This window comes from Onychostoma macrolepis, chromosome 12, assembly GCF_012432095.1.
Source record: "Onychostoma macrolepis isolate SWU-2019 chromosome 12, ASM1243209v1, whole genome shotgun sequence".
Classification (NCBI taxonomy): Eukaryota; Metazoa; Chordata; class Actinopteri; order Cypriniformes; family Cyprinidae; genus Onychostoma; species Onychostoma macrolepis.
Genome location: NC_081166.1, coordinates 25,790,138 through 25,803,263, shown reverse-complemented (window position 1 = coordinate 25,803,263; position 13,126 = coordinate 25,790,138). Strand labels below are relative to the sequence as shown.

General features: G+C 36.4%; 1 protein-coding gene across 4 annotated transcripts in view; it reads left to right on the top strand.

Moving 5' to 3' along the window:
- Positions 1–13,126, top strand: part of prkg1b (protein kinase cGMP-dependent 1b) — a 213,323-nt gene that overhangs the window by 162,240 nt on the left and 37,957 nt on the right. For 3 of the 4 annotated variants that reach the window (XM_058793099.1, XM_058793098.1, XM_058793100.1), the window contains 2 exons: positions 3,240–3,317; positions 4,292–4,386. In XM_058793099.1, coding sequence (XP_058649082.1) covers positions 3,240–3,317; positions 4,292–4,386 — 173 coding nt within the window. Of the gene's footprint in view, positions 1–3,239; positions 3,318–4,291; positions 4,387–12,248; positions 12,266–13,126 lie in introns of those variants that run through there. The other variant, XM_058793101.1, reaches the window with a different exon arrangement.

Here is a 13,126-nt window from a genome sequence, read left to right as displayed (position 1 = left end):
TACATTCAGATCAGTGTTAACTCAGCGGTGGAGTTACTCTCACGGGACGCTGCACTTATTCGCAGTCACAAAAGTACATTATCTGCATCTGCTTCTAAGACTTACTGGTTAAACGTTTCACTCGTGTGCTGTTCTGACAAGTGCCTTTTCTGAGCACATACACCCAAAGCGCGTGCTCTAAAAAGCCCGTCAAACAGCGCCTGATTACTGAACTAAGTTATGTTTTGTGCTAATACTGTCAAAACACACAAGGTTTATGTATAGACTCAGTTTGTTGTCTAAAATGAAGGTAAACAGCTGAGAGAAACGCATGCGTGCCTGTATATTAGATGCGTGCAGGTCTTAAAGGGGCAGTACTAAATATGCTGCCGACTGTAATTAAAGGGATAGTTATTAAAATTGTAATTCTGTCATTTACTCACTCACATGTTGTCCCAAACCTGTATTAATTTCTTTGCTGAACACAAAAGAAGATATTTTGAAGAATGTGGGTAACCAAACAGTTGCTGGTTCACATTGACTTTAACAGTAGGAAAAAAATACTATGGAAGTCACTGTAGACCAGCAACTGTTTGGTTTTCCACATTCTTCAAAATAGCATTTATTTTCAGCAGAAGAAACTCGTTCAGGTTTAAAACAACTTTTGAGTGAGTAAATGAAGGTATAAAAATCAAACACTAGTCTATTTTAATTTTGGGGTGAATCATTCCTTTAATGTTAATAAAACACCAAACACAAAGAGAAAAATCACTCACTACTCTTGACTGAAAAACTTTAATACAGTTGCTTTAATCAATCTATATAGTGTTTTATTTTTATATTTGTTCATTCAATTTCTTGAATGCTCCTGCTAAATACACCTATTGTAGACTACAATAAAACACTGTTTATTTTATTTGTATATTATGTGTATTTGTAATGTGTATCTTTGCTCTCATTTTTAATAACAAAGATAAAATAATGACAACGATTTTTATCTTCACCCACTTTGGCCTAAATATCCGCCATACTTTTTTATATTTTGTTACCTTGAAAGGCTTTGTCTTTATAATAGGGAAATTAGTTTGGCTGTACTGCTCAAACAGCTTGCAAAATAGAAAATCCAACATGACAAAGAATTGTGATAATATTGTGAATCGTGATATTTAAAAAAAAAAAAAATCGTGATATTTTTTGCCATATCGCCCACCCCTAGCTGAGGGGGAGCAAAGCCATACAAACCCCTTCGGAATGTAGTGAAGTAAAAGTTACTCAAAATAAAACTACTCCAGTAAAGTACAGATACTTGAAAAATGTACTTAAGTACAGTAAAGAAGTAAAGCTACTTTGTTACTGACCACCACTGGCGAAACCTTAAGAATTCACAACATTTTTTTAAAATAGTGCTCTCATTATAACGTGTATATGACAGAAGTTATTAACGTTGAGCATTTGAGCTGCGCCCACTGAAGATGACCAGTAAGTTAGAGACAGCAGGTTTTTAATCAATGCGATTTAACTCATCATTTATCTCATATAGAATAGCCTACGCTTCATTATTTATACAACATAACGTTATATTACGACTAATAGGCTATCTGCAAAAAAATGGCCCGAATGCATGAACGTGTCTGCGGCTGCGCGGCTCTGAATGAACTCCTTGTGTGGACGCGTTCTTCACGCAACAACGTGCAGAAACACGGCAACTAAACTCTACAAATTCACAGTGTTTTATTATAATAATGTTCTCATTATAATGTTATGTATATGACAGTCCCAGCCATGGTTATTAATATTCTGCACTGTTGTTTGTACTGCTGGCGCTGCGCACTGAAGAGATAATCACCGTCCAATGAAGCACTTTACTGCAGCGTAACTCAACCGTAACTTATACACGATATAAACCGGCTGAAATGTTTTGAAATCACTTCTTGTACCCTACCTGATCGAAAAAAAATCCAGTCTTTCACTCTGCCTGTGTCAGTTAAAGATTTAAATCCGTGTTGGCCACGGATTGTGGAAAGTGAAACTTAAATCTATGGTGGTTGGATTTATTCACGCACGTTAAAATATTTATTTAAAGCTTCTTTCTTTTCAGATTCTTATTTACAGCATTATCTTAATAGGCTGTATATTAACTTATTGGGAGAAAACCAGTAGTTCTGTGTGAAATCAGAGGTTGAGTATCCACATATTGCCAAAATGGCATGAATAATAAATGTATTATAAACATACTACTTGAATTTCAAGTATATTTTAATAGCCTACATTTAATACTATGTCTTTTCCACCTGGGATTCCAAGTATTCCAGTATATTCCAAGCATTCCTTTTGCCACTATTTGTTGTAATCAGTGATATTTTTATATAAGATCCTTTTCAAGCTGTAGCTCTGCCATTAAAGTACTTGACCAGAGAAAACTGACTGTAAAAGAAAATGGTCTACTCGCATTATGTTATGAATGCCATAAAACACGTTTAGAAACAAAAAGAGTTTCCATTTGCTCGAGAAAAAGTAAGTGGTGCTTGAAAAATTGCCATGGATGTTGTGGCTGGTTGCCAGGGCATTGCTATGCGGTTGCTATGGTGTTCTGAGAGGTTTCATCACATTGCTGTGCAGTTCCTATGATGTTCTAGGTGATCCTAGGTGGTTATTTATTGACCCAAGTCAACAGATTGCATCCCCAATGCTTTATAATATCCTGCTCTCTATAATCTGAAGTTCAAGTGCTTAAAAAAAACAACACCACACAACATACCTCTCCACAACAACCCACACAATTTGAGGTGTCTTTCATAACTAGTAGAAACAAGTATTTAAGGTAAAGGGTTTACTCAGACCCTTGAGTATGAGTTTAATTAGTGATGTTTGCCTTAGTAAACACCATATAATGGTGTGTGAAATCAGGAATCAGCATTCAAGCACTTTTGTAGGTTTTATTTCAGGCCTTAAAATAACTGTAGTCTAAACATTGAGGTTTCGGCCAAAGTTTCTCAGAGTTACATTGGCTCCAAGCAGTAATTAGCAGTATTAGATGGATTAGCAGTAATCCAGTAGCATGGATTACTGCTATGAGGACTTCTGTTCGTGTTTTGGTGTTGCAGCCCTGAAGCGGCCTGTTGCATGACAGAAGCACTGTCTTCATGATGGCTTGAGGATGATTGTGATGGAGCAACACTGTGAAAATTGGACCTGAATGGAAAAAATGACACTTCAGTAATTCTCTCTCTTTGCCTCTCTTTCTTTGTCTCGTTTCTTAGACTCACTACAGTGATGGAGAGTACATTGTCAGACAAGGTGCCAGAGGGGACACGTTCTTTATCATTAGCAAGGGAAAGGTAAGATCTTTTCCTGCACCGAGACAGAATATCACTAAGGTTGCATGCATGAACAACTTTTGAAGAAAAGTTTATTTCCTGTCATCATTTACTCACCCTCGTGTTGTTCCAAACCTGTATGCAGGTTGAAGTCAAAAGGATCTCAGAAGTTTTGAAGAATCTTCATGCAGCACTTTTACAAACAACAATACAGTACTTCATTATGATCATGTCTGTCAAGCTCCAAAAACAACAGAAACCAACATAAAAAATAATCATAAAAGTCCATATAGCTGAGCTATATTCCAAATCTTTGAAAGTTATACAATATCTTTGTATGAAGAACTTTAAATTAAAATTTAAGTCATTATTCACTGACAATCTTCCCTTTCAGTGAAGGAATACATTTGAATTTTGGGTGGACTGAATAAAAATAAGTCTTTATTAATAAATAATCTGCCCTGTAAAGTGGTTGGTCTTTTACTAGTGTTCATTTCAAACTGTAGGTACTTTTTTCCTAATGAAACTTTTAGACTCGAGAGCTTTAGTGAAGGGGAAGATGCTTCGCTTATAATAACTACATAAATTTCATTCTGTTCCTCACATGAAGCTATTGACTGACTTCAGAGGATTTAGACTTTAAGTCATAGACTGTAGACCATTTTGCTGTTCTGGAGTTTCATTTTCTTTCTGAAGCTTGATAGAGGTGGTCACTGTGAAATATTGTAAGGAAAAGAGCTGTGTCAGTTCTTTGGAATTCTTCCTTCAAAATGTTCATTTTTGTGTGAACTGGCCATTAATCTGAATGCATTTTCAAGAGCCTTCATCCCTTCAAATACACTCTCTCTATTGTTGCTCTGTCATTTAGTATCATTAGTGTGACAAATACCAACCTCCAACAAATGTAAAAGTTAAATAATTGATATTTTAGAAAAAAATCAGTGGTTTATTTAGCCTTCCTGCAGCTTCTCAAGACAAATAACCTGTAATCGCAGGTGAACGTTACTCGAGAAGATCTACCCAATGGGACCCCTGTCTATCTGCGGGCATTAGGTAAAGGAGACTGGTTTGGAGAAAAAGCTCTTCAAGGGTAAGAACTTTTTGCACACTACTTACAGCGCTGCAATTGCAGCTGGCTGCTGTCCATGTTTACAAAAGCATCCGTTGACATCAATTATGCGGTCAATGCATCATTTGCTGCAGGGACAGCCTAATGGGCTGCTAACTGCGAAAAATCAAATGCACATCTAAACAAAGCATCTGTTTTGAGTTTTTCAACTTGCTGTGGGAATACTTTTTGAAAGGAATTTTAAAAGCATTTAAACTTACCGTGTCGTCAAAATTGACCTTATTAGCTTCCTAAATACACATTCCGGCTATATGAGAAATAAATCTGAATCTTTCATCAGAATGCAATAACTCGCTCCACCTCTCCACCTCTGAAAGAACTTTCTTTTACGACTGACATTACTGATCTCTCTTATTTGTGAAGTCTTCCTTTACATTTGTCTCCTGCTTCACTTGGAAATATTTCACATTATGGAAGTGAGCTGTGAACTGCATTTCATTTGGCTTTTAACCTGATTTGAAATGGGCTTATATGAAAATGCCTGTCATATTTGAGGCTTTATTTGCAAGGGTACCATCTAATGGACTGGGAGCACACAGCGCTTCATGAGTAGAGCTAATTTGAAAAGAAGATGAGACCAGTTGTGTCAGAACAGTCAGATGCACATCCAATCCTCCCCACCTCATATTTCTCACAGGGCAGAACGGTTATGAACATCATCCTCCGCTCTATTTCCATATTCTTGCACAATCCCACTGATGCTGATTCAATAGAGGCCAACTGCAGGCACCTTCACACAGCTTCCATTACGGCTTTTGATTTGTGTTTCAAGTGAGTTATTCCTGCTAAGCAAAGAGATGCTTTTCAAATGTGATTTACACATTCATTTACACATGATGGTTTTAGTTCTGAAACTTTCTGATCGTCTGTTGCGAGGGATACAGACAGAACATATGCAGTGGGGACCCCTAGTGGAGATCAGAGGAAGCGTTAGTCCATTAATAGTGGTGATTGTGACAAACAACAATCCATTTAATTGTTATTGTTGGACAATTACCCTAATGAATAGTAGTAAACACAGTAAGGGGTTTCTACAATATATATATTTTTTCCATGTAACAAGCACACATCAATGCACTTGGCTGGTGTTGCACAGCTGTGTTGCGATATTGAGCTTGTCATCAACCCTGAAAAAGGGGCAAGCTGTTAATGGACCGAAATAAAGAGACTGCAGATTTCACACAAAATAAAAGGTCTGTGCTGGGAAAATTAATATTTGTTAGGATTAACTTGAAGGAGAGAGTAGTAGGATGTGTTTTGGCCACAGGACTCATGGGAGGAGACTTGTTGATGAAATCGTGGATCAAGGATGACACACTTTCATTCCTTTTGAACCCCAACGTTCATGTCTTGACCAGAAGTGCTTCTAGTTCAGTATGCTATGCCAACCACAGATGCACAAGAGAGTGAAATGAAATATTGTTTCTGAGCTTTCTGATTAAATCCAAAGTGAAGAGAAACGAATCTAGGCTTTAGCTTGAGTGTTTGGTTTCTAAATGTCTCTTGAAATATCTCTGCAGTAATTCACATTCACAAAGTATTTGACTAGCTTTTACCAAGCGACAAATGAACTTTCACCAAAATACCTTGAAGTCTGATTGGAAGCACAATATTTGAATTGTGACATTTTACAATAACCAGTTAATGCATTAGATGTTACAAGCTAACAATAAACTGTACTTTTACTGCATTTAGTGATCTTGGATAATGCTGATTTTTAATACATTTTAATACATTTATGCACATTTTAATACATTTATGCTAACTTATTTATAAATTAACCTAAAAAAAATTAATTATGATTAATGCAATAGCAAAGTTAATGTTACATTAATTAATGATTTAATTCGGTTTTTGATTACATTGATGGATAGTACCTAATTGCCAGTTTTATTAGCTACAATATACGTAGTAACTATTACATTTAGGCAGAATCTATTTTTACCACAGTAAATATTTTAGGGCAAGGTATTGTCATTTGAAGTACTGTCGTTACAAATATATTTAGTCATTTAGTCATTTTGCAGATGCTTTTATCCAAAGCGACTTACAATTGGGGAATACATAAAGCGATTCATCTTGAAGAGGCAATCAGACAGACGAAGTGCTTGCAACACCAAGTCTCAGGCATTGTTCAAATAAATACAAACTACCAAAGGAAGGAATAAGTAAAGATAATTTTTATATATATATATATATATATATATATATATAAATATATATATCAGCTGTATATTTATAGTTATACATAGTGTGATCTATTGATCAATTGTTACTTTCACAAAGCCACCTAGTTAGATGGCTCTTGCTTTGATCTGAGCACAAGGACCACCAAGCTGAGGAGTAGTAATATGCGGTGTAGTGTATTAGTTTTCCCCTGAAGAGGTGTTACTCCTACAAATGTGTGTTCTTGATCTTCATGTCTTTGATCTCACCTTTCACTCTCAGCTTTAAGTAGTACACAATCTTACGTTTTTGTTTTGGTTGTTGTTTGTTTAGATTCTCTCTTTTTTGAGTCGTAGTATGTTTAGCAAATCAATCAGCACTCTATTGAAGTGGATCAAGTCAGTCTTTCATCTTAAACAATATTTTTATGCCGTACCGAGTTGTGTTTGTGTGATATGGGAGCTGCCTGGGATTTGACTAAGTAACAGGCATAACAATAGCTATGGTCTTGTGGATTAAAGGCTGCCCACTGCTTTGATGTGCAACAGCTTGTATGCTAAGTAAACTTTCATGTCCCTCTTAAGCAAAACACCTTGTTGAGCCAAAACAATTCATTTGCTGCCAGTTAAGGAGATGTTGACCAGACCTTAGAGTAATTGTTTTCTTCTGAAGTCTATACACAGGAACGGAAGTATACGAACACACTCAGATCAAGGACCACTGTATGGGTGAATCTAATGAAAACATGTCAGGGTCACATTACCAAAATCACCTCAAAATCAAATGAAATTAGGCCCTTTTCAAGATCATTGAGCATATTTTTTAATGTGACATTATTTTCATGGCGATCAAGCATATTGCCTTGCCCAAATTACCAATTTTATTATTTATTCTCAAACGTGATTCATATTAGATTTGTATTACTTTAATTGCAGTAGAAATTTTACAGTTTATTTAAAATGTTAATTAATAGAACAACATATACAACCATGTATAAATACATTTTTACTTTTTAAATAATATCTTATTCCATTGTGCAATGTTAATAAAGAACTGGGAACGAGAGGTTTAAATTATAATTAAAAATGTCAAAACCCAAAAACTGTAGTGGTCCTAGAAGAGACTTAATTTCCATTAAAGGGCTTAGACTAAGCCAGGATTAGGCCATAGTTCAATTAGGACATTTAAGTAATTTTTATAAATGTGCCTTAGAAAAGAACATTACTGGTGTCCATCTTGAGACAAAACAAAGGCACTGATATGTTTTAAGATCAGTCAGTGCAAGTTTCTTTTACTTGAAACAGCTCAGACTTAGTCTGGGACTAGGCTTAAGCCTTGTCTGTGAAACCGGGGGATGATCCATGCGCATTCTTAACAGGTTTCATGATATTTACTGTATATGATTCCTTGCCTGCTATTTCGTCTTTTTTTAAGAATAGCATTGACATTTTAACTACACTTTTTGTGTGTATTTGACTTGTAGTGCTGCATGTTTGTGATTGTATTAGTTATCTAACCCTAACTCTTGTGTCTGTAGCTACAATTCATTTTCACTTACATGAACAATATAAAGTGGCTTTATTGGAAGTTATTTTGGTATAAAAGCAGCTGAAAAGACATTTATCTAAATATATATAAATTTCCTAGAAAATTAAAAGCATTGCTAAATCAGTGCTATTTCCTTGTCAGCTAAATCTCAGCTATACTTTAATGTATTTTAACATAATGCTTTGATTCACCCAAAAATAAAACTAGGCCTAATTATATTTTCAAGTACACTCATGTTCTTTCAAACCTGTATTAATTTATTTTTGTTTTGAATACAAACTGATAATATTCACATTGCTTTTTTACAATTAATACAATGCAACATACAATGAACAAGGACTATCAAACATTTGTTTTTGAGTGCGCCAACCTACAATTACAGTGGTACATTGAAGACCTCTCATGCTCCACAACCGGCACATTAACCTTGGTTTCTTGGAGAACCTCTCATTGTGTCACTTTATCCTGTTATTCTCCCAGCTTGATTGACGGCTCTGACCTTTCCTTCATAAACCTCGCACCATACTTGCTGTGATGTGCGCTCACTACATCCAGACTTTGACTGACAGCTGAAACATGTTTGCTCTGGCAGGTCTTAACCTTCCTCTGTCTTTCTTCGACTCCATCCTCACCTAATTCTGTCACATCATTCAAAGACATCCCTCTGCCTCTGAAGTGTGCCATAGTAATTGAAAGATGTTTTTCTGTGCTGGACTTTCTCAGTGGCAGTTTTTATCCTCATATGTGACTTGATGAGATAAGTGTAGCTGTGATGTGAATAGCACAGGACTGATGTAATAATCACTTTAGGTGTTATAATTGGACCTTATTTGCAAGAGCTGCGGCACCTCTGATATGTTCGGCCTCAATGGGAGGTATCTTTTTCACAGTTGTACCGGGAAACATCATATCTAATGAGAGCCAGTTTGAGGCAGTTGAATTCCAGCATATGCAGATGAGATACTAATGACACCCTAAACATAGACTTGTCCACAGGAAAGTGAAAAATATTCACAACTGTGTGGTGCTAATTGGAGACCCATATGTCAAATTTGAGGATGAGGGTGACATGTCACAGTTTCTGTATTGTCCTTGTATTATATAAAGATCACATTGGAAACTGGAAACATTTTACTTTTATCATTTATTTTGCCACTTTTCAAATGCATAAAAGCAAATACATTGCCCCACACCCAGAGTTTTGATCTTAAAACATGAAAATCCATAATACTTTCATAACACGCCATGACTACGATGTGGCAGGCGATTTACTGGCTTTTTAAGGTAATTGCACATAAGTGGTTTGCTGTCTGCTGCTGGTTTTGTTGATGTCCTTGTAATGTGTCGTAAAGTTGCTGAACAAATCAGCAATTTAAAGAACAATCAATGTAATTGTAAAGATGCACTCTGATTTTGTTCCTTGTTTGAGTGTTGTTTGCCTGTTTAAACTTCTTTGGCACAATGCAAGGAGGTTTTGGGTGGTAGTCAGGGAATTGTTGTACAGCAGGTGCTCTGAGTGTTTTTTGTGTTGCAGTTGCTATGGAGTTCAACAAACCACATGATTTGAGGTGCAATTCATGTTTCTTTAGTTGCATCCTATAGTTTAATACCTACAGTATAGTTTGGGTCTGTGCAAAAAGCATGATCAATAATAATAGGTTACTTTAGTAAAGAGCACTTGTAATGTCTTGAGTTGTATCAACAGTCTCATCAGAACATCACAAAAACCTACCTATCTTCACTGCAGTTTCTAGCTGAAATTAACAATAGTGGCAGTGTTACCCATGAAATGATAACATTAACTTGGAACTTGATTTTGTCCTTTATTCCACTAGTGCAGAACTCGCACTGTACACATTTTGGTCGTTGTTGTTGTTTACTTGTAGTTAGAATTTGTGTACATTTATATGCATACGTGCGGTCAAACTGTAAACACAAAACAGTTCACAATTAATATTTAGTAATGTTTCTCACATTACATTTGCATTAAGCATGATCACATGTGATATACAGATTTCTAGAACAGTCTCTCGTGTCACAGACTTGCTTAAACTTTGTTTGCTAACTAAATGCAACATATTGCACGAATATTTAAACTAGTAACATAATAAACAACATATGTCTACACAAACTGCAAACACAAGCGTATAATATTAACCGTTTAGGCATGGCGCTTATCGCAAAAAACGATCTACATAGCAATACCTCAGAAACTATCAATACACTTAAACATCATAAGAATTACTCACCACGCTGGGAATATATAGTTTAAGTTATAGCTTAAATCTGGAATTGTTATAAAAGTTCAGCAAGCTTCAACATGAGAACAACACGGATGAACAACTTTTCTCTCAGTGTTTTTTTTTTTTTCTGTCTCGCGACTGAAACCACGTTCTTAAAGGGGCAACACCCAACAGGCAGTAAAACACCAACAACTTTTATTTGTTTTCGCACAAATTATGAGGGCAGAAGTTTGATTGATAAAGACGTAATTTCAAAAACGTTTACCAAACTAATACATTTTGATGTTTGCGTCACAAAACCAGCTTCATATACACTATACAGTATGGCTTTTCTAATGTGGTAAACATTAGGGCTGGGACAATAAATCGATGCATAATCGATTCATGGATCGATTCTGAGATTTTCCAAATGCATCGCGGTTCCTCTGGAATCGATTCTGAGCTTGGATTTTAAAAGCAGATGGCGCTGCATGCTTCAGAAACAGCCGTACTCTGCTTGTTTCCAAATCCTTACACATACTTGTACCTAAAATAATCATTCCTAAAATTCGAAAAGGTTGAAGCGAATTACAAGGGTGTTCACAGTGGACTGTGTTTACATTAATGTCCTGTCATAAAAACATTCTGAGGCGAGGTGATATTACAGACTCAGCCGAAGTGCTCTTCAACGCTCTTCTTCATCAGCATTTGAATGTGCGGATAAAAAAATAGATTAGAGCGCCATCTGCTGTTAAAATCTAAGCTCTGAATCGATTCCAGAGGAATCACAATGCATTCGGAAAATCTCAGAATCGATCCAGGAATCGATTCTGCATTGATTTATTGTCCCAGCTCTAGTAAACATGCTCAGAAGCATGTGTGATGGCATGAGTACTATGAAATATAAGCCAGGACACTCCATAAATGTCAGTCCTCTGTCCTGTGTGTCATGTGTTCCCACCTCTTGTTTCCTTATTTGGTCTTGTTCCTGTCCTTGTTCTGTGTGATTATTAGTTTATTCAGTTCAGGTGTGTGTAATTATCTGTGATTGTCATGTGTATTTAGTTCCTGCCTGTTTAGTTAGTTTTCGTCTGGTCTACTCGTTATTCCCTGGTGTTCCTGTCTGTGTCAACCTTGCCTTGTCTTGCCCTGTCCTGATGTCATTATTAAAGACTATTATTTTGAAGTTTATCCTCGTCTCCGTGTTCCTCCCTGCTGTGTGCACCGTGACAATAAACCGGCTCAAAGACTTGTAGAATCAAGTTAAAATGGCATGGTTGCATCAGCAAATGTGTTTTTATTTCACGTTGGCTTTTGTTGATGTTACAGTATCTGATTTAGGGTGGGGTTTAGCGTAGGTTCTACATTATTTTTAAATGCAATAGAGCATTAATCTATTAGTGCCACTCACCGGACATTTAATTTCTGAACTGGCATGATCTGTACAACAACCAACATAATAAAACGTTGCCAGATTCACGTTCGTCTGTTTCGGATAAAACTGAATGAGCTTTTACCGCCACCCACTGGACATTTCAGTTTGAAAGTGTTGTTTCATTTGCATGTTTTTCCAATGAGCCTGGCTTATTCCGTTAAGCCTGGGTTAAGAGTTAAGAGTCACTTCCTGTTTGTGTGTGAAGGCAATCAGCATTCCCACCTGGTCGTTGTGAATTGGCAGTATGCAGCTGCTTGGAGCTGTCATTCAGAATTCTGGTCCACACACACGCACACACTGTTGAAGTTCAGGCCAGCCACAAAGAGGACAGTCTATGTCTTCATCCTTCCTGTAGACATGGACTTCACTTCCTGTGAATGTTTGTCAGACTGCAGTGAGGAAGGCTCCAGTGACACAGAGGGCAACCAGTAATGCTACAGACGCTGTTGTTTACTGTGTCTTTTGTTATGTGAGAAACCTTACAGTGATGATTTTTTGGGTTACGCTGTGCCATGCGGTGAAAAATGCTTTACAATAATAATGGCTGATGATTAACACTGTTCCATTTGTCACTGATTAGGAAGAATTATGTTCTATGGATGCTAATTTTTCTGAAATAGTATAATGGATGTTGATTTGTTGTTTTCCTCTTATGAAGTACGTTTACATACACAATTATTAACAAGCTAGAGTGAGTCTTTGAGCAGTTGAGCTACAGTCTTCACCTGTCTGTCCCAGTAGGCTATTCATGACACACAATGCGTAATTGATTAATGATTTAAAGGATTAAATCGCACATTTTATCTGACTTTTTTCTTTTGAGCTGTTTTGAGCTACAGTCCCAATAGGTATTTTAATTCGGCTTCAGAAAATCGGACTGGTATGATTTTAATTGGGCTAAAGCTTTTACATGACATGATAACAATACAAATTATTACTTTAGTCTGGCTGAAATCAAACCTTTAAAGTATATAGACGGTATAAGATTTTATATCACGGGAGCTGTGTTTTTTTTATAATCGCTATTTTTGCTGAAAATTAAACAAAAATGTTTTATATATTAAATAGCCATCTTAACTCACATTATGTGACGATTCAAACATATATATATATGTATATATAAAAAAGATCATTCATTCATATACAGTTGTGCTCAAAAATATTCATAACCATGGCTCTCCCTCCTCCTCCTGTGAGAGCTCTCCGACCGCTGCCACAACGCCAGGGCCCAAACCCTCCTCCATTGGCTGTGAACCAAAAACAACTGATAGCTACTCTCAGTGATGTGTGTCGGGTCCCCGCTATGTTAGCAGCAACTTACACAAATGTT